General features: G+C 37.4%; 1 protein-coding gene across 3 annotated transcripts in view; it reads right to left on the bottom strand.

Annotated features, from left to right (window-relative positions):
• Positions 1-21,429, bottom strand: part of ERCC6L2 (ERCC excision repair 6 like 2) — a 150,070-nt gene that overhangs the window by 27,155 nt on the left and 101,486 nt on the right. For all 3 annotated transcript variants that reach the window (XM_027550233.1, XM_027550232.1, XM_027550234.1), the window contains 3 exons: positions 16,107-16,187; positions 13,593-14,745; positions 8,176-8,330 (listed from right to left, as the gene is read on the bottom strand). In XM_027550233.1, the coding sequence (XP_027406034.1) occupies positions 8,176-8,330; positions 13,593-14,745; positions 16,107-16,187 (1,389 nt within the window). The remainder of the gene's footprint in view (positions 1-8,175; positions 8,331-13,592; positions 14,746-16,106; positions 16,188-21,429) is intronic.

Below are 21,429 nucleotides of genomic sequence, written 5' to 3'. Positions count from 1 at the left end.
GGCAAGAGTGCCAAGTGTCTGTCATCCCATTTAGGGGATTAAGTCTTCTTTTATAGCCTGGTACTTGTACCAATTTATAAAAATACAGATATAGTTTCTTCGAGTTGGTCACAGTCTATATTTTGGCTTGGATTCAGGCAACAGAGGTTGACTATGACAGCTGGCAGGAAACTGAGGGGAGAGTACATCCTCCCCCTTTCAGTCACCACATCTCAGTTGCCATAGTGATTAATCCTTAATTGAATGCTGTCTTTGTATAATCTTTTCAGAAAACTTTAAGTAAGCTTAAGTTGAAAACATAACAGTTGACTGAAAAAATGAGGTACCACATCACACAGGTATGGTAGTTTTATGACAAACTTCCATATAGTAAAAGAACAAGTTAACTTTTATAAAGGTATTATCCATTTCTTCCAGTGCTTAAACATTCCTGTTTGGTCTAAGCTTAAGCCTGAATCACACAGGTTTTCCCTCTTAACAAACATCTTATCTTTTAAAATAAGCTGTTCTCAGAAACGGTTCTGAAATATCTAAGCACAACTGAATGTAAAGCAAGTTCTTATTTTATATAGTTTTGTACTGCTAAACAGGCATAATTAGAAATTTAAGGTTTTAATTCAACATATCTATCAAATATGTTCTGTAAGTAGAAATTAATTTATAAAAGTATACACTATAAGAAACCAAAGGAAATATGGGAAAGATAGTATGTTTTAGAACTTTTCTTAATATATGGTTGAATTTGATTTGATTCATAGCTTTTGCCATTTTGGTTTCTAATAATTATATCAAAGGACTGAGAAACTCTGAAAGACTACAATATGTTATTTATGATTGCAGTGTACATTATTTCTCCTTTGTTAGTTTTTCATTTAGTATATTCCTTTGCAATTTAGTTAAAGGCTCTCACTTAGACTCAATTACAGTATTCCTTGGGAAGTAAAATACTTGCATATTGTGGCCGCTGTTAATCTTGTGTTGCCTTCATACAAATAAATAGGACTTAGTGTGTTTTCTTAGGAACTGAGGCAGCACATCTGCATCTGGCTGCAGACACAAACACATACACCGAGAGACCACACACGGACATCACACACACACACACACACACACACACACACACACACACACTCTTTTCAAACACAAAGGTCTCTAATAAATCTTTGATGACAGACATGAAGCGCTCAAAAGAATTCTGAGTAAATCAAAAGATTCTGGATGTAAACCCCAGAAGAAAGATACTGTACTGGAGCTGGGAGGTCCTGGGATATTTGGAGATTTCAGAAAGAAGAGGGTTGTCAATATTTCTAATACTATGGCTGAGCCTTTTTGCCTTCATCTTTAGTTTATTGTCTTTTCCTTCCATGATGGTTTAAAAGTTTTTTTTCTAGACTGCAACTCCATCACTGCCACCTATCACCACACAGCGAGCTGCAAAACCTCAGTGAATGACATACACATCTCTAACCAAAGCTGGTGGTGTGTTTCAATGATTTACTCATTAAAGGTGTTGAAGTATCATCAACCAGATATGATAAAATCAGTGGCGGTGAACAGTTTTTTCCTTAGAAATTCTGTGAATGACTTTGAAATGTCATCAATATTTCAAATCATCTTTACAAATAGTTTTAGTAAAGAGAAACATGATACTACCATCATTCCATCTCACTGACTTTATTAGTTTCTAGTTTCCAGAAGAATTATAATGAAGAAAATCCTGAGTACTACATATAGAGATGTAAAACAACTAGTTTGATGGCAGAGTGCAGTCTCACTCATTTGAATGAATGTTGGCAGCCATGGAGATATCATGAGTTAGAAGCAATCACTTAAACTGATGAACCTAAGCAGAAACTAGATGTATCAACTCTAAACAGAAAAGTCACTAATAATTTTCACTCTAATACAGAAAAGCCTAAAATAAAATTAATATAAACTATAAAGCACTGAGTGACTTTGTTTTCATAAACAAAAACTTAGTCACATATAAAAATTTGAAAAATACTATATTAATAGCATAAGCATTCTTAGTTTTTTATTTAAAAGGAAGTTCAAAGCCCCAGACGGACTAGCACCACCCATTCTTTTACTTATAGTTAAATATGATTGCAGGGCTTCCCTGGTGGCTCAGTGGTAAAGAATCTGCCTGCAATGCAGGAGATGCAGGTTTGATCCCTGGGTCAGGGAGATCCCCTAGAGGAGGGCACGGCAACCCACTCCACTATTCTTGCCTGGAGAATCTCCTGCACAGAGGAACCTAGCAGGCTGCAGTCCACGAGGCTGCAAAGAGTCAGACATGACTGAAGCGACTGGGCACGCAAGACTGTTTATAGATTATTTGTCCTTGTTGATTTTCACCTTCTAGGGAAGTTAAAGACCTGACATCAGTCTTATCCATTGGTTGCAATGACAATACTTATTATTCATTAACTGCTTACTTTCTGTCAGATACTGTTTAAAGCATTTTATAGGCATTACCTCATTTAGTCTTCACAAGAACCTTTTGAAGTAAGAAGTATAATTACCTGCATTTTAAGCGCAAGAAAATTGAGGCAGAGAAGGTAAGTAACTTTTTCATGGTCACAAAGGAAGTATGTATCAGGTAGAGTTATAATTCAGACAGACATCTGAATAGATTCCATGCCACAGACCAGTTATAACCATCAAAATGCCTCTGCCTTGAGAAGATTACAGAGCTCAACAAATTGAAGATGTCTCATTATATGAATTCTTTTATTTACTTCTAAATAAACTGAAAGGAGAAAAGCATGAGGTATGTCCAGGGGCTGGGTTTTATGTAAAAAATACAATAGGTTTAGTTTTCGACATTGGTGAAAAACTAAGAACATCCTAAGTATGTATGATCACTATCTATTTTGAAAACTGATTTTCATATACCAAGACCTTTCTTTTTATGAATCTATCCATTTATTTAAATTTTTATTGGAGTATAGTTGATTCATAATGCTGTGTTAGTTTCAGATGTACAGCAAAATTCACTGCTGATTTCATCAATTATACATATACACATATCCCTTCTTTTTTAGATTCTTATCCCATATAAGTCATTACGGAGTACTGAGAAAAGTTCCCTGTGCTCCACACTAGGTCCTAATTAGTTACCTATTTTACATATAGCAGTATATACCCAAGATCTTTCTTTTTTGATGATAAGTTTATAATACTGTCCTCAAGTGGTTGTTGTACATAAATAATACAATACAGCTTTCAAGATGCTGAGGTATAATGATACTATTAACTTGATGTATTAAATGATATAGGTCATTTAATATGGGGACTAAATCTTATTGTCTGAATTTTATTGTATCAAGTATTGATTTAAAGAAGTTAGCTGATGAAATCGGAGAAGGCAATGGCACCCCACTCCAGTACTCTTGCCTGGAAAATCCCATGGATGGGGGAGCCTGGTGGGTTGCAGTCCATGGGGTTGCTACAAGTCAGACACGACTGAGCAACTTCCCTTTCACTTTTCACTTTCATGCATTGGAGGAGGAAATGGCAACCCACTCCAGAATTCTTGCCTGGAGAATCCCAGGGATGGGGGAGCCTGGTGGGCTGCCGTCTATGGGGTCTCACAGAGTCGGACACGACTGAAGCAACTTAGCAGCAGCAGCAGCTGATGAAATGAGTATGTTTATATAGACCGTTCTTGCCCTGCTAGCATTGGTGGCATGGGATTGGCCTTCCAGCTTAATGGCTTTAAAACTTCCCTGAATATTTTTTATACCTACCATGATTCAGTCATTAAACACCAGATTTCTTCGTATTCCTTGAAAAAGTACTGCTAAATTGGTCTATGTGTGATGAGAGAGATATATGGCCTCAAAAGGCATATCAGAAACTCCAGGGGCAGGGTATTCCCATTTGTTTCTCCTGGCAAGAAATGCCCCTCACTCTGAACATCACTGTGAAGAAACAAGGTTTCTGATGAGATTGTACTGTCCATCTCAAGAACGTTCAGGCTAAAAAAGGTTGAAAACTATTTGCATTGCTAATGTAAAGATGAAACTCCCTTCCCACCATTCCCAGTTAAAAGCAAAGTATACTTCCATCAGTGGTTTCCCTGGTGGCTCAGTGGTAAAGAATCTACCTGCAATGCAGGAGACACGGGTTCAGTCCCTGGGTTGGAAAGATCCCCTGGAGAAGGAAATGGCAACCGACTCCAATATATTTGACTGGAGAATCCCATGGAGAGAGGAGCCTGGCAGGCTACAGTCCATGGGGTCGCAAAAAGGTCAGACTTGACTTAACAACTAAACAGCAAACAACAAAAAATATTTCTATCATGTTCCATTTTACAACTTTCCTTATGAAGGTTCCAAAGGGACTTTTTACTGCTTCTTGGTCCATTTTTGGAGGTATTATATGGCTATAAATTCCTTCTCTGAGAAATATTTAAATAAGCTAGTGATCAATATCCAGTTAAATTACTGTATTAACATGTACTACAGAATTTGCCAAGTTTTCTGACCTTTCACATTAAAGTCTGTTTGGAAAAGAACATGGTTTTAATAAAAGACATGGTTTAAAAGAAAAAAAAAAAACCTAATAAAAAATTAGCTGTCTGTTTAAAAGATTCTGATATGCTCCTCATTTTAATATAGCAAATTTATGGCAAATCCAGCACATCTCTGCCTTTTTCATATAGCTTCTACAAGGTAGTACAACTGTAGAAATGCTGTCTACAGTACTGCTTGAGATATGGTATACTCCTAGGTAAAGTGAGAATATAAAAAAGTAGCATACTTGGATCATGAAAGTGCTTCTATATGATTTGCATTTTGGAACTAGGCCTTTGGATTACATCAAAAAATGCTAAAGCACAGCCTTTCAAAGCCCAGTATTACAATAACTCTAAGAATACTACAAGACAATGTGCTCAGTCGCTTCAGTTGTGTCCTACTCTTTGCGACCCCATGGACCGTATGCTGCCAGTCTCCTCTGTCCATGGGGTTGTCCAGGTAAGAATGCTAGAGTGGGTGGCCACGCCCTCCTCCAGGAGATCTTCCTGACCCAGGGATTGTATCTCCTGTGTTTCCTGCACTGCAGGCGGATTCTTTACCATTGAGCCACCAAGGAAATTATAAGACAACTGACTGTTGTCATGTAGTGGTCCCCATTCAAAGTGCCACGTGACAATTCTTTCAAATTAAGCACTAGGAAAAGCTTTGCTCCTTTTCAGAAGAACTGTTTTTGTGTGTTTGTTTTCATTTTTTTTTTCCTTTAAGGACATTTAGCTCAGCATTTCTCAGCAGGGCGTTATGGCATTTTGGGCAGAACAATTCTTGGCATGTGGGATGCTTCCCCACCTACCCTCCTGGGCCTTCCCGCACCCCATGACAGCCCTGCCTCCAGACTTTAATGCCAGTCAGGCACTCTGTCATCGTGACCACCCAAACTGTCCACATTTCCAAATGGACTAGTTAAGAAAATACTAAATACATTGTTCATTTCCTTTGTTTTGTCTACCAGGAGACTCAATCAAATTTGCCATTAAAAAATGTATCTGAGTAAGTATAGTATATCTTACCTACCTGCATTCTTATCTTATATATTTGCATTCTAACTTCCTCCCAGCCTTGAACTTCTATCTTAATTTCTATTTTCCTTGGTCATGAATTTTTATTCTGACTTAATTAAAACGATCCAAAATCTTTGTCAAACCAGATGTGTTCCTGTGCTCAGTCATGTCCAATTCTCTGTGACCCCATGGACTGTAGTCTGCCAGGCTCCTCTGTCCATGGAATTTTCCAGGCAGGAATATTGGAGTGGGCTGCCATTTCCTTCTCCAGGTGATCTTTCCAACCCAGGGATCGAACCCACATCTTCTGCATTGGCAGGCAGATTCTATATGACTGTGCCACCTGGAAAGCCCCCAAACCAGATGGGGTACAAATAAATGAAGATAGCTTAATAGTTCAGAGGTATTTTCCCCACTTCATTCCAAAAGTAGCACTAACTTGAAACAGAGTGTCACTGTTATATACAATACCAATTTTTCACTTGTACACCTAAAGTGGTAGAAAAACTACTCTTCAGACATTTAGCTCTCAGGAATTAAGAAAGAATAATAAGCCAAAGGTCAAGAAGCAACAGTTAGAACTGGACATGGAACAACAGACTGGTTCCAAATAGGGAAAGGAGTATATCAAGGCTGTATTTTGTCACCCTGCTTATTAAACTTACATGCAGAGTACATCGTGCGAAATGCCAGGCTGGAGGAAGCACAAGCTGGAATCAAGACTGCTGGGAGAAATATCAATAACCTCAGATATGCAGATGACACCACCCTTATGGCAGAAAGTGAAGAACTAAAGAGCCTCTTGATGAAAGTGAAAGAGGAGAGTGAAAAAGTTGGCTTAAAGCTCAACATTCAGAAAACGAAGATCATGGCATCTGGTCCCATCACTTCATGGCAAATAGATGGGCAAACAGTGGAAACAGTGGCTGACTTTATTTTGGGGGGCTCCAAAATCACTGCAGATGGTGATTGCAGCCATGAAATTAAAAGATGCTTGCTCCTTGGAAGAAAAGTTATGATCAACCTTGATAGCATATTAAAAAGCAGAGACATTACTTTGCTAACAAAGGTCCCTTTAGTCAAAGCTATGGTTTTTCCAGTAGTCATGTATGGATGTGAGAGTTGAACTATAAAGCAAGCTGAGAGTTGAAGAACTGATGCTTTTGAACTGTGGTGTTGGAGAAGATTCTTGAGAGTCCCTTGAACAGCAAGGAGATCCAACCAGTCTATCCTAAAAGAGATTAATCCTGAGTATTCATTGGCAGGACTGATTGATGGTAAAGCTGAAACTCCAATACTTTGGCCACCTGATGCGAAGAGCTGACTCACTGGAAAAGACTCTGATGCTGGGAAAGATTGAAGGTGGGAGGAGAAGGGGACAACAGAGGATGAAATGGTTGGATGGCATCACCGACTCAATGAACATGAGTTTGAGTAGGCTCTGGGAGATGGTGATGGCCAGGGAAGCCTGGCGTGCTGTAGTCCATGGGGTTTCAACGAGTTGGACACAACTGAATGACTGAACTGAATAAGCCAAAGAGAAGAAGATACTTTTTAAAACTTTTTTTTTTTTTATATAAGGATTTTTTTTTTTTTCCTCTAATTTTATTTTATTTTTAAACTTTACATAATTGTATTAGTTTTGCCAAATATCAAAATGAATCCGCCACAGGTATACATGTGTTCCCCATCCCGAACCCTCCTCCCTCCTCCCTCCCCATACCATCCCTCTGGGCCGTCCCAGTGCACCAGCCCCAAGCATCCAGCATCATGCATCGAACCTGGACTGGCAACTCGTTTCCTACATGATATTTTACATGTTTCATTGCCATTCTCCCAAATCCTCCCACCCTCTCCCTCTCCCACAGAGTCCACAAGACTGTTCTATACATCAGTGTCTCTTTTGGTTATTGTTACCATCTTTCTAATTGATGTAAGTGTGTAAATAAAGTATCACTTTCATATAAGTCATATTTCTATAAAACAGTAATTTTAAATGAGAAGAGCCCTTGGCTCAGGAAACTCAAACAGGGGCTCTGTATCAACCTAGAGGGGTGGGATGGGGAGGGAGATGGGAGGGAGGTTCAAAAGGGAGGCAGTATATGTATACCTACGGCTGACACGACTGAGCGACTGAACTGAATTGAACTGATGGCTGATTCATGTTGAGGTTCGACAGAAAACAGCAAAATTCTATAAAGCAATTATCCTTCAATAAAAAATAAATTAATTAAAAAATCCTTTTGTTAAAAATACAAATTCTGTTTTTGTATGTGTCTTCATTTTAGATGAAAAATTACATAAGAAATCTAATGATACACTTTCCTTTTTCCATATGAGCAGTAGTAGTTTTGGTTCTGATTAAACTAATTCCCTCAGAGTCCTCATTTTTGGCAAACATTCACTAAAGAAACTATTAAGCAACTCAACATTATTAGGCATTTAGATACAGATTTGTCTTTTAATATAAAACATTTTGTGAATACAGTGCCCCAAATAGTATTTTGCTTTTTACACTTATTTATAAGTCATTTATAATCTTATTGGTACTTTTGAGGGGGTACTTAGAGAAGATCCTATCAAGGAACCTCTGTGAAAATGATATAAAAACTAGAGGTATATTATCTTCTTACCTTAGAAGTGCAAACAGCTATGTTAGCAGGAAGCTGAGAAAACTGCTTCAGTTCAAATACATCACGTGCTGCCCATCGACTCATGTGATTTTCAGCTTTGCTTGATCCAATCACATTCTGGTTTGAGTGAATGTAAGCCACTTCCTGAACACCATCTAAGAAATAATTGATGTTTATTAACTGATGTCTTATGATTAAACAATATAGTTCAAGATATACTTTAAAAATTATCAGCAACACATTTAAAACAGGTTATGCTTATTTTATTTTTAATCTTCAAGAAAAACACTGAGTTTATATGTCAATATCTCAATATTCTTTTTAAAAAATTGAAAAGAGTTCCAATGTATCTTTAAACTCTTAGGTTAACTTAGAAATGACTTTGCCCTCTCATATAAGAATTTTTGATATCAGGTAACAATTTTTAGATTTAAGCGTGAAATGAGGAAAAGTCATTGTAGAAGATTGTTTCTACGAATTTGTCATCTCTGTTGATGTAAAAAAAATGTTTACTAATTTAAAAGTAGTGCTAACCTCATCTGTTCCTTTAAACAAGTACTTGATTACAGTTATGAAGTAGGAGCATGGGGTTTATGACCAGGGAATTTTGTTTGGTCAGCTTTGTTCAGTTTTATTGTTTGTAAATTGTCTTTTTTGTACATATGCCCAGAGATTGTCAAGATTTGGAGGTTTTTAGGAAATGAAAAAAATTAACTTACAGCTTTTATCTAAAAGAAGTTTAAAAAATGGCTACTTTTTTTTTTAATTGCTTTGCTGCTAGGCACCTATAATTTACTTTTAAATTGTTGTCATTAAAAGAGAAGGCTAGAATTGAAGTCTATAAAACTCCCTCAAACACCTCTGACAGTGACCCTCAATATGCCCTTCAACGCTTGTGCTTTTTCAGCCCTGAAACTCTCTGTCAGAATTGCCAATCATGAGAAAACAAGATGTTGTTAAATGACTAAAAGAGCAACCAAGATAATTTTCTCCTTAAATTTTGAAATATCAGTTAGGGTGTATATAGCAACAGTTTAAAACCATCCAAAGAATTCTTCTGGTAAAAAACTGACTCAGATAGTATTCTTAATTTTAATGACACATTTTATACATTCAAAATAGGTTCCACACAAACTATTACATCTTTTATATAGTAAAAAAAAAACCCCAACTTGGCTGCTCTTTAAAACAAAAGTTCATGCAATAATTCTTCAAACCTAAAATCTAATTGTTGCACACAAACCAAAGCATAGTCTAGTATTGGTATTCCCTACTTCTTGAACATTTGCTTTTTACCACTTAGCTTTTCTGAAAAACTTACATTAGTACCTGTTTTCACTCTAACAGAAAGAAATCCGAAGAAGATTTTCACTTTTATGAAAAAGGGCAAAAAGCAAAACAGTGTTTGTTTGTAGCCAGATCTTAAAGAGGCAGCATACTCCTCAGGAGCAAGCGTGGCCCTGCGAAGCTCCTTTACCAGGAACAACACTCAGGATCTCAGCGTTAAGCCATCAGAACTTTGAACTGTGTTGGTGAGTATCTGTGCTTTACCTGGATTTACCTCGTGTGACCATTAACAAGATTTATCCTAAGGTAATTGCTTCTTTGCTTTACGCCATTTCAGTTTATGAAAAATTACATAAGGTGGCTCTACTTTTCCATAGCAGGGCAAAATAGTATGTATCATAGTGAACTTTTAAATGAAGACTACTAAAAACCACAAGAGAAAGCTTGTTTTGTCAAACACAATTATTAAAGTTTGTACATCAAAATATCAGATTCTTTCTGGTGATTTTTTGGGGGAATAAATCAAGACACTTCTGAAAGCAAAGCTAACTCAAAAATCACTAATCTGATTGTCAGCAGATGATGGTAAGGGGAAGCAGTTTTTCCAGCTCTCTAAAACATGAGAGTAACCAGACTGCAAAACCCAAAGCCAAGGACAACGCTTACAACAAAATTAGATGACAAGATATTCCTACTAGCTCTAAAATACAAGAAGCTAGGCTCAGCTCACTAGTAGCTACACACTCTGTAGGCATCAGGGCCTGTGTGAAGGAGAAAGGAAAGGGCAGGGTGGCATCTGATGGATCTGAAAACAGGAGACTCTAGCACAACAGGCTACCTGGAGATCAGCAGCTGTATTTGGGAAGATGTTCCATTCTCTAAAGCTGAGTACAGAGTACATGGGGCTTGCCTAAGGGGCTAGGGCAGGCTAGCCCTAAGGAACTCCCCAAACTGACCCCCTAGGGCTCCCAGGCCAGGGTCAAGTAAGAAGGAAAAACTGCTAGGGTGAAGTAAACGTGAACAGAATAGGAAGAATAGGAACGAGGAAAAGAGATGGTCGAGAGCAAACCAGGGGAAATGGTTAGAAACAATAAATCCCAATACTGTTTTGAACACTATGCAAAAATTACAAATATGAATCTCTGTGAAATTAGAAAAGATTTCCTAAATTCTGCCTCATTTTAAAAATTCAGGGGAAAGAATTTGTATAAAAATGAGCAAAGGGTCAAATCTCATAAAAATTATAATGGAAAAGAGAATAAGCAGCAGAATAACATCCCTAAATGCCAGAAAGACAAGCTTACAAAACAAAATTGTAACTAATTTCAAAATTAGGTAAAAGACTTCAAGAAAATGGTAAAACATAGGGATCAGCAATACAAATCAGACTTTTAACTACAAAGGGCACAAACTGTTATTAACAAGAATCTCAGAGAATATTACTCTTATGAGTACTTTCTGGGATCTACTAGAAATAAGAGATCTATTAGAATATAAGCTTCAGACAATCAAAATGACTAGAGAGACACTGACATGAAGACTAATGAGAAGCATTAAATTTATAGTTACCTGCAAACCAAGAATAAAAGTCTAAGAGGAGAGCGTATAATGCAGTAACTGTATTCTGACAGTGAACACATAACATATCCGTTTTAAAAACAGGCAAAAATGGGAGAGCATATGGGTAGTCGGCTCCAAACATTAATGTTTCCAGGAATCACACTATAATAGTATTGATAGTTTTATTATTTGACTTTTGTGTAATATGGATACAAAATGAGTAATTATGGGACATTATAATTAAATCATTCCCTGTGTGCTTAAGAACCAGGATTATCAGTAGAGAAGAAAAAGTATGTAAATATGATAGAGAAGAGGTTAAGTAAAAGCTCTAGGTGTACTCAGTCACTCAGCTGTGTCCAACTATTTGCGACCTCATGTAGCCCACCAGGCTCCTCTCTGTCCATGGGGATTCTCCAGGCAAGAATATTGGAATGAGTTGCCATGCCCTCCTCCAGGGGATCTTCCCAAGCCAGGGATCAAACCCAGGTTTCCCACACTGCAGGCAGATTCTCTACCATCTAAGCCACGAGGGAAGCTCAAGAATACTGGAGTGGGTAGCCTATCCCTTCTCTATACCCCCAAATAAAGAATAAATATGGAAGCATGAAAATGAACTCATGAAGTATTGTATTTTATCTCATATATAAAAATACATACATGTCACACATATATAAACTCACATATACATATATATACACACACACACACAATTTATAATAAACACAATTTATCCACTGAAAAGACCCAGAAATAATAACTAAGCAAGTAGTAGCAATGATCATTTCTAGCACCAGATTGTGGTCTTAAAACACACTTTGTCACTAAAAGAAACCAAGACTTCTTAGAGAAATGACTGATTTTAGGTCTGAGGCAGAAAATGCATGAGATGATCCTGGAGTATTGTGTAATACTAGATCGCTATCAAAGATGATTAGCATCACGTCAAAGATCTAAGGAATCAAAATGCTCATGTTTAAAGGCTCCCACTGTCCAAAGATGGGAAAATTGAGCCTCAATAATGGTACTAATTGAAATGAATTTAGACTCATTAAATGTGCTTGAATCAATTAATAAAAGAAATTGAAGGATGACTAAAAGTTGGTAAAGAAATGACTTTTTCCTACCTTATCTAGATGAACTGTACCACTGGGTAAGTAATAGTAGATGAGGGGAAGTACTGCCTCACAAAAGCATTCTAACAAATGAAAAAGAAATGAGAAGTAGAAACCATCATTGTGCTACTCTGAGTGAGAATGGCTGCTAAGATCATAAAGAGACAAACCAGCAAACATTTTGTCAAACACTAACATTCAGAAAACTAAGATCATGGCATCCGGTTCCATCACTTCATGGCAAATAGATGGGGAAACAGTGGAAACAGTGGCAGACTTTATTTTTTTGGGCTCCAAAATCACTGTAGATGGTGACTGCAGCGATGAAATTAAAAGACACTTACTCCTTGGAAGGAAAGTTATGATCAACCTAGATAGCATATTAAAAAGCGGAGACATTACTTTGCCAACAAAGGTCCATCTAGTCAAGGCTATGGTTTTTCCAGTGATCATGTATGGATGTGAGAGTTGGACTATAAAGAAAGCTGAGCACTGAAGAACTGATGCTTTTGAACTGTGGTGTTGGAGAAGACTTGAGAGTCCCTTGGACTACAAGGAGATCCAACCAGTCCATCCTAAAGGAGATCAGTCCTGAGTGTTCATTGGAGGGATTGATGTTGAAGCTGAAACTCCAGTACTTTGGCCACCTGATGAGAAGAGCTGACTCATCTGAAAAGACCCTGATGCTGGGAAAGACTGAGGACAGGAGGAGAAGGGGACAACAGAGGATGAGATGGTTGGATGGCATCACCGACTCAGTGGACATGGGTTTGGGTGGGCTCCAAGAGTTGGTAGAGGCCTGGCGTGCTGCGGTTCATGGGGTCGCAAAGAGTTGGACATGATTGAGAGACTGAACTGAACTTTTGTCTTGCCAAAGGGACTGAACCTGAATTTGATACAGTGTCAGAAGCCAACTGCTCAGTTTCAGGAAACAGAGGGTTGAGGAATATGTTCACCTGCACCAATAGCACATAATCAGCAAGATGCAAACTGCAGAAAATAACTGGCCTGGTTTCTTCAACAAAAAAATCATATAAAGAGGGGAAAAAAAAGAAAAAAATCATATAAACTGTAAAGAAATGAAAGGGATGGAGGAAAAATCTTATGAACTATACAAAAATTTTTAATGAGACTAAACTATGTTAAGGGTTATACATTGTATCAAATGTATACACGTGTATTTGATAAAACCATAAAAATGCAAAAAAGTTAAAATAATTAGTTTATAGTGATTCAGATGGGCTACATAGAAGGGGTTCTGGTATACATGACCAACTTCTCTATCCTGATCTAGGTCTTCCCTTTATCCTGCCACTACCCACTTCCTCATTTGTATCTCAATATAGCATCTCGATTGCAGAGTTAATTCAAAGTAATTCAAGCATCACTTAAGAGCTATTTGATTGCATACAACAAATATGTAAAGAAAAGTTTTCAGAATGGATTTGCAGTTACCTAAAAATTTATCCATTGATTCACATATCCGATTTTGATTGACAATGCTCTCATTTGAAAATTTCATTGGTTTTCTTGGTATGAAAGTGCTATTTCTTTTATGGTTAGTTAATTTTGAAGAGACACTGATTTTATCTTTTATAGTTTTTGGTCTATGGTTCTGTTTAGAGAAACTGATGTGGCCAACAGATAAATTATCATCTGAGGATGAAAAATCATCAATAGTCTGAGAGTTACAATCTTCATCTGTTGCACACCGTTGGTTTGCTTTCTTCATTGTTTTTGGAAAAGTGTAAAGTTCCCTTTTATTTTCCTTTTTTCTCTTAAACCTCAGAGAACTAGTAGCTCTTTGCTTTCTTACTCTTGACTTGCAGAAAACTTCAATGTCATCAGATTCATCACTAATATCACTACCACCTTTTCTTTTTGTATTAGATTTCAGGGTCTCAATCTCAAGATTTAATTGTTTTGAAATTAGCCCATTTCCTCTGACATTGGTCTTTGTATCATCACCATTATTTTTTATATTTACAGGATTTTCTGATTCAGAATCTTCAGATCCATCCACAGGTGGCTTAAACCTTATATTCTTCTTAAGGAATCTCTGAGTTGTATACTGTGTGGGAAAGATGATATCACTATCTTCTGATTCTGTGACATTCTGTAAAATGTGATGGTGGTCAACTGTGTTTTTAAAGTTTTTCTCATCATCAGACTCAGAAGGAATATTCTCTTTTAAAATTTTCTCACTTTTATCAAAAACACATTTTCCATTTAGATTTAGGACATTAGCTAATTTCTGATGTTTCAAAGTACCAAGAGAGTCTTGACTCTTCGGACAACCAGCATTTTTGGCTTCTGTTGAAAAGCATGTGGGCTGCTCATCCGAACTTTCATTGTCAGAGGCAATATTTTCATCACCATCCTCAACTGTTTCACATTTTGTCTCAAACAATTTAGAGAAACCACACTGGAGTAAGCTAAGCTGCCCAGGAGAAACTGAAGCTCTACTTGAGTCAGATGCTTTGTTTTTCACAGTCTTTGTTACTGAGTTGCTTGCTGTTTCATCCTCACTAAAATCACTGCAGAGATCACATGCTGCTTCTGCTAGCTGTTCTGGACCTCTGTGTTCCCGACAGTCAGGCTCCCTAGCCTACAGAAGAGGCAATGACAGAAACATTAGAAAATGTCAAATAAATGATATCAAATCTATTACACCAGAAGGGAATTAAATTTGGGCAGATAATTTATATACAAGTATATCACTTGGTTTTTTCTAAAACATGTGGTAAACAAATATAAAGGATTTAATATTACAGTCTAGTATACTCTTTTCAAGTTGAATAACTTTCCGAATAAATAAAAGTTAAAACTAGAATATAAAGTGATCAAATTATTCACAAGGAAAACACAGAGCAGAACTGTTAGCTTCTAAGATGCAGAGATAGTGAAAAGCACATGACCTGTTGCTTACTGCAGTCCAGCTGATACTTTCAACCATGCTTTAAAAACAAAACAAATTTGCAGGAGTTAAAGAATTCCCAACTAGAAAATATTTCTAGTTCATTAAAAATAAGATTGGACAGGATCTTGACCACCATAAATAAATAAAATATTGAAGCTATTTTGAAGTAAAATTTATTACAAATTTAAGCCTAATATTTATTTTTTTCACATCAATTAGAGCTAAATATATTCTTCAGTTTCTGAAAACTGAGGCTTTATTAGTGAAAGATTTGGGGAAAGTATTATCTGGTAATCTGGTAATATTTCTGCCAACATTTGATATTCATGTATTTTTATAAATTTAAAAAATATTCACCACATAATGGGTGATATAAATTTATAGGGGAGTTACAAATTAATAGTTATCACTGCATATAGTTATCATAGTTATATAATACACGGCTGCATCATATGTATATTATATCATAACATATAGTTATCATATAGCCCATTACATCTTTGGGCTACTATAGATTTAGAGTTAAATTCTTAAAAAAAAAAAGAAAAAAATAGCAACAGCAATTAAAAGTTTACACATATTCTTTACTTTTAAAAAGGCTTTATGATGACAACATAAATTTTTGTAGAATGTGCGATGACAAACTACTAAAACTGTCACAAGACAAAGGACTCAAATACCTGCTTGAGTCAGAGAATGAGTCTGATGTCTGGATTTAATAATATTAAATACATACTGATTGCGATTTTTCCATTTGTTGCTTGTGTCAGATTGGTCACCTACACAGTGCATTTATTTCTAAATTTATAGTTTGGTATAGTTAAAATTCCAGTTTGGATGTAAACACCTGAAGATTGCTCCTGAATTTTTTTAATGATGTGAAATATTAGCCTAAATTATTAATTTTACTGACAGTCCTCTGACTTTGTGTCCCTGACTTTTTAAAAAATCCATTTTCTTTACACATTGAAAAATGAAGGAAAAAGAAAAGGAAGTTACAATCATCATGTACATGTTTCCCAGGAGCTCTAGATTCAAAACTTGCTTACTGTTTCTAGTTTGCGTACTGGAGGTTCCTCTTTCAACCACGTTGTAGCTGTCATGATCCCAGCTTCCACCTTGCCTTCTCTCTACAAAAAAATGCAAATCACTGTATAAAATATATAAAGTAGAAACAACCAGATAAACAACAGCAATGGCATGTAAAACTTAAGAGTTAGGAAAACTGAACATAGGGAATTCCCTGGCAGTTCAGTGGAGAAGGGAACGGCTACCCACTCCAGTATTCTTGCCTGAAGAATTCCACGGAGAGAGGAGTGGGCTACAGTCCATGGGTTCGCAGAGAGTCTGACATGACTGAGCAACTTTCACTTTCTTTCACTTTCACTTTCTTAGTGGTTATGACTCTGCAATTTCACTGCTGTGGGCCTGGGTTCAATCCCTGTCTGGGAAACTAAGATCCCTCAAACCACATGGGGTGGCAAAAAAACAAATAAATAAGTAAACTGAGTACAGCTTGCTTTAACTCTCAAATGCTATTTTTCAATTTGCTAATTAAGGAATTCATATATATATACATTTTAAAATGCTTATAATTCTTAGATAATATAGAGGCGCTGTGGAAATCTGCCAGGCCCATAAAAAATTCATTCTTATCATAAGCTTACTTTTTCAGATAGAAAATTAATACCATTTTTCAGCAAACTCTACTAAAAGCCCTAGTAGGGAGGGAGAGTGAAAAAAATGTTAAAAATTTACCCAGCAGTGATAGCCCATAATAACCATGTCTATATGGTAACTATATAACTTGGTATGTATATAATATTTATATAATATAAATATTATATAACATTGCAATAACTCTAAGGATACATTATCATAGAAAATACTGGGTATTCGGAACTTGATATTTTAGCTTATGTTGCTAGTGTGCTTATATTTCGTATTCATTAAAATATGTATATTGATTTCTTCAGTGAAGCAGATATGAAAATGAAAATGTCCATCTTATATAAAACTAAAAAAATCTTAATATTCTAAGAGGCTAGCTACATCTTTTAGGAAAAGTATGTTTTTACAGCTTTTGGTATATCATTTAGCAGAGATATTTAATGGCCTAGATTCTAGAATACTAAATTCTTCTTCAAAAGGAAATACATTTATTTCTCTTGTCAAGTCTATCTGTTGATAGACAAGGGGAAATAACATTATCATTACCAGAGTTACAAATAACCCATTTATGAATACACCAGTGTTCATAATATACCAAAGATATGGTTCCGATTACCTGGTACCCAGGGCAACAAGTGAGAATCTCCCCCAGTGAATTTAAAAGAATGATAAATAGCTCCTGAATAAGATCTTTTCTACCAACGCCCAGAGGCTATCACGTTAAGGGAGTGAGGCACCTCCTTCCTAGTACTCCTTTTTTTCTCTTCAACAGAAGTCAAATATAATAGGTGTAACTGGCAGCACCAGAATTCTTCAAGCTGTCAGAACCCCTCAGTGACAGGTATATGGCAACTCCAGTCTTCTGTTGCTCAGTCCAAACACCCTGGTGTGCATGCATGTTAAGTCACTTCAGTCATGTCCGACTCTTTGGGACCCTAGGAGCCGTAGCCCACCAGGCTTCACTGTCCAAGAGCTCCTGCAGGCAAGAATACTGGAGTGGACTGCCATGCCCTCCTCCAGGGGATCTTCCTGACCCAGGGATCGAACCTGCATCTCTTGGCGTCTACTGAATTGACAGGCGGATTCTTTAGCACCAGGGCAACACGGTAAGCCCATAACTACCCTGGTTCAATTCAGTTCAGTCGCTCAGTCGTGTCCGACTCTTTGCAACCCCATGAATCACAGCACGCCAGGCCTCCCTGTCCATCACCAACTCCTGGAGTTCACCCAAACTCATGTGTATCGAGTCGGTGATGCCATCCAGCCACCTCGTCCTCTGTTGTCCCCTTCTCCTCCTGCCCCCAATCCCACCCAGCATCAGGGTCTTTTCAAATGAGTCAACTCTTCGCATGAGGTGGCCAAAGTACTGGAGTTTCAGCTTTAGCATCAGTCCTTCCAATGAACACCCAGGACTGATCTCCTTTAAACGGATGGACTGGTTGGATCTCCTTGCAGTCCAAGGGACTCTCAAGAGTCTTCTCCAACACCACAGTTCAAAAGCATCAATTCTTCCACGCTCAGCTTTCTTCACAGTCCAACTCTCACATCCATACATGACCACTGGAAAAACCACAGCCTTGACTAGACGGGCCTTTATTGGCAAAGTAATGTCTCTGCTTTTCAACATGCTATCTAGGTTGGTCATAACTTTCCTTCCAAGGAGTAAGTGTCTTTTAATTTCATGGCTGCAGTCACCATCTGCAGTGATTTTGGAGCCCCCCAAAATAAAGTCTGACACTGTTTCTAATGTTTCCCCATTTATCTGCCATGAAGTGAGAGGACCAGATGCCATGATCTTCGTTTTCTGAATGTTGAGCTTTAAGCCAACTTTTTCACTCTCCTCTTTCACTTTCATCAAGAGGCTTTTTAGTTCTTCTTCACTTTCTGCCATAAGGGTGGTGTCATCTGCATATCTGGGGTTATTGATATTTCTCCCAGCAATCTTGATTCCAGCTTGTGCTTCTTCCAGCCCCACGATTCTCATGATGTACTCTGCATATAAGTTAAATAAGCATGGTGACAATATACAGCCTTGACAGACTCCTTTTCCTATTTGGAACCTGTCTGTTGTTCCATGTCCAGTTCTAACTGTTGCTTCCTGACCTGCATATAGGATTCTCAAGAGGCAGGTCAGGTGGTCTGGTATTCCCTCTCTTTCAGAATTTTCCACAGTTTATTGTGATCCACACAGTCCAAAGGCTTTGGCATAGTCAATAAAGCAGAAATAGATGTTTTCCTGGAACTCTCTTGCTTTTTTGATGATCCAGCAGATGTTGGCAATTTGATCTCTGGTTCCTCTGCCTTTTCTAAAACCAGCTTGAACATTTGGAAGTTCACGGCTCACATATTGCTGAAGCCTGGCTTGGAGAATTTTGAGCATCACTTTACTAGTGTGTGAGATGAGTGCAATTGTGTGGTAGTCTGGGCATTCTTTGGCATTGCCTTTCTTTGGGATTGGAATGAAAACTGACTTTTTCCAGTCCTGTGGCCACTGCTGAGTTTTCCAAATTTGCTGGCATATTGAGTGCAGCACTTTCACGGCATCATCTTTCAGGATTTGAAATAGCTCAGCTGGGATTCCATCACCTCCACTAGCTTTGTTCACAGTGATGCTCTCTAAGGCCCACTTGACTTCACATTCCAGGATGTCTGACTCTAGGTGAGTGATCACACCATTGTGATTATCTGGGTCGTGAAGCTCTTTTTTGTACAGTTCTTCTGTGTATTCTTACCACCTCTTCTTAATATCTTCTGCTTCTGTAAGGTCCATACCATTTCTGTCCTTTATTGAGCCCACCTTTGCATGAAATGTTCCCTTGGTATCTCTAGTTTTTTGAAGAATCTCTAGTCTTTCCCATTCTGTTGTTTCCCTCTGTTTCTTTGCATTGATCGCTGAGGAAGGCTTTCTTATCTCTTCCTGCTATTCTTTGGAACTCTGCATTCAGATGCTTATTTCTTTCCTTTTCTCCTTTGCTTTTCACTTCTTTTCACAGCTATTTGTAAGGCCTCCTCAGACAGCCATTTTGCTTTTTTGCATTTCTTTTCCTTGGGGATGGTCTTGATCCCTGTCTCCTGTACAATGTCACGAACCTCCATCCATAGTTCACCAGGCACTCTATCAGATCTAGTCCCTTAAATCTATTTCTCAGTTCCACTGTCTAATCATAAGGGATTTGATTTAGGTCATACCTGAATGGTCTAGTGGTTTTCCCCACTTTCTTCAATTGAAGTCTGAATTTGGCAATAAGGAGTTCATGATCTGAGCCACAGTCAGCTCCCAGTCTTGTTTTTGCTGACTGTATAGAGTCATCCTTAATTGCTTTTTCTATATACCTTATATCTACTCCATCAGCAGATCCTGTCACTGCCTCAGGGTACACACCACTATCCTCTGGCCCAAACCACCAACTCTTGGCTAGATTGTTGCAGTATCTCCCTACCTGGCTCTTGCTTCTGCTCCTGTACTTCTATAGTCCAATTCTTAATCTTTAGAATAAACAGTATTGATTACACTATTCATTCTGCTATTCAGAACTCCAATTGCTTTTGTTCTCACTCAAAGTCAAAGCCAAAGTTCCTGCAGGATCTGGCTTCCTATCATCTCACTGGCCCCATCTTTGGCTCTCTTGTTTACTATACTCTGGCCACTTTGGCTTCCTTGCCATTTTGAAATCATGCTGAGCATGCTCCTCGCTGAGGGTCTTTGCATTGTTTTTCTGTCTAAAACACTTCTTCCTTGTCTCTTCATAGAGTCAATTGCAATCTCACAGTGCATGCTTCCTTGGCTACTCCATATAAAATTGTAATGCTTTTTCCTTTACAGTCTCCCCATTTTGTTTCCTGGCTCTATTTTTTTTTTTTTTTTGAGATATACTTTACATATTACAGCATGTACATTTAAGGTCTACAAAGTATTAATTTCATATGTTTATATATTGTAATGGGGGGCTTTTCAAGTGGCTCAGTGGTAAAGAATTTGCCTAGCAACGCAGGAAACGCAAGAGACATGGGTTTGATCCTTGGGTCAGGAAGATCCCCTGGAGTAGGAAACGGCAACCCAGGGACAAAGGAGCCTGGTGGGCTACAGTCGACTGAGCCACAAAGTCAGACATGACTGAGCACACATGCACATATACTGTAATATGATTATCATTATAGCTTTAGCTAACACCTCTAATGTATCATATAATTATCATTTCTTTTATGTGGTGAAAACACTTAAGATCTGGTCCTTAGGCAGTTTTGGGGTATATAACATAGTATTGTTGACAATACTCACTATGCTGTGTATTAGATCTCTAGAATTTATTCATCTTCTACTTGCTCTATATTTATCTTTAGAATCTGTCATCATGATATACTAAATTCAGTTATTTTTTCTCTTTATTATTTGTTTCTCCCAAATAGAATGTAAATTTTTGTAGGTAGGACTTTTAATATATTTTATTAATTTCTGTATGCCTAGCTCTATGATGTATAATATTGGACATTTAGCACATACTCAATATTTGTGAAATTAGTTCTCAATATATATATTCTAAAGGGAAACCATTAAAAAAAAGTCAATGTAAAATAGAACTAAAATGCCCAGAAATCATATTAAAAGCACTCTATAAATTCAAATTTCTATATCTTAAAAATTTTTTAAGGGATTTTTCTACAACCTTGAAAAATTAAAAATGTATCACAGGAAGTAAAACA

Source organism: Bos indicus x Bos taurus, chromosome 8, assembly GCF_003369695.1.
Source record: "Bos indicus x Bos taurus breed Angus x Brahman F1 hybrid chromosome 8, Bos_hybrid_MaternalHap_v2.0, whole genome shotgun sequence".
Taxonomy (NCBI): domain Eukaryota; kingdom Metazoa; phylum Chordata; class Mammalia; order Artiodactyla; family Bovidae; genus Bos; species Bos indicus x Bos taurus.
This window is presented reverse-complemented; position numbering and strand designations above follow the sequence as displayed.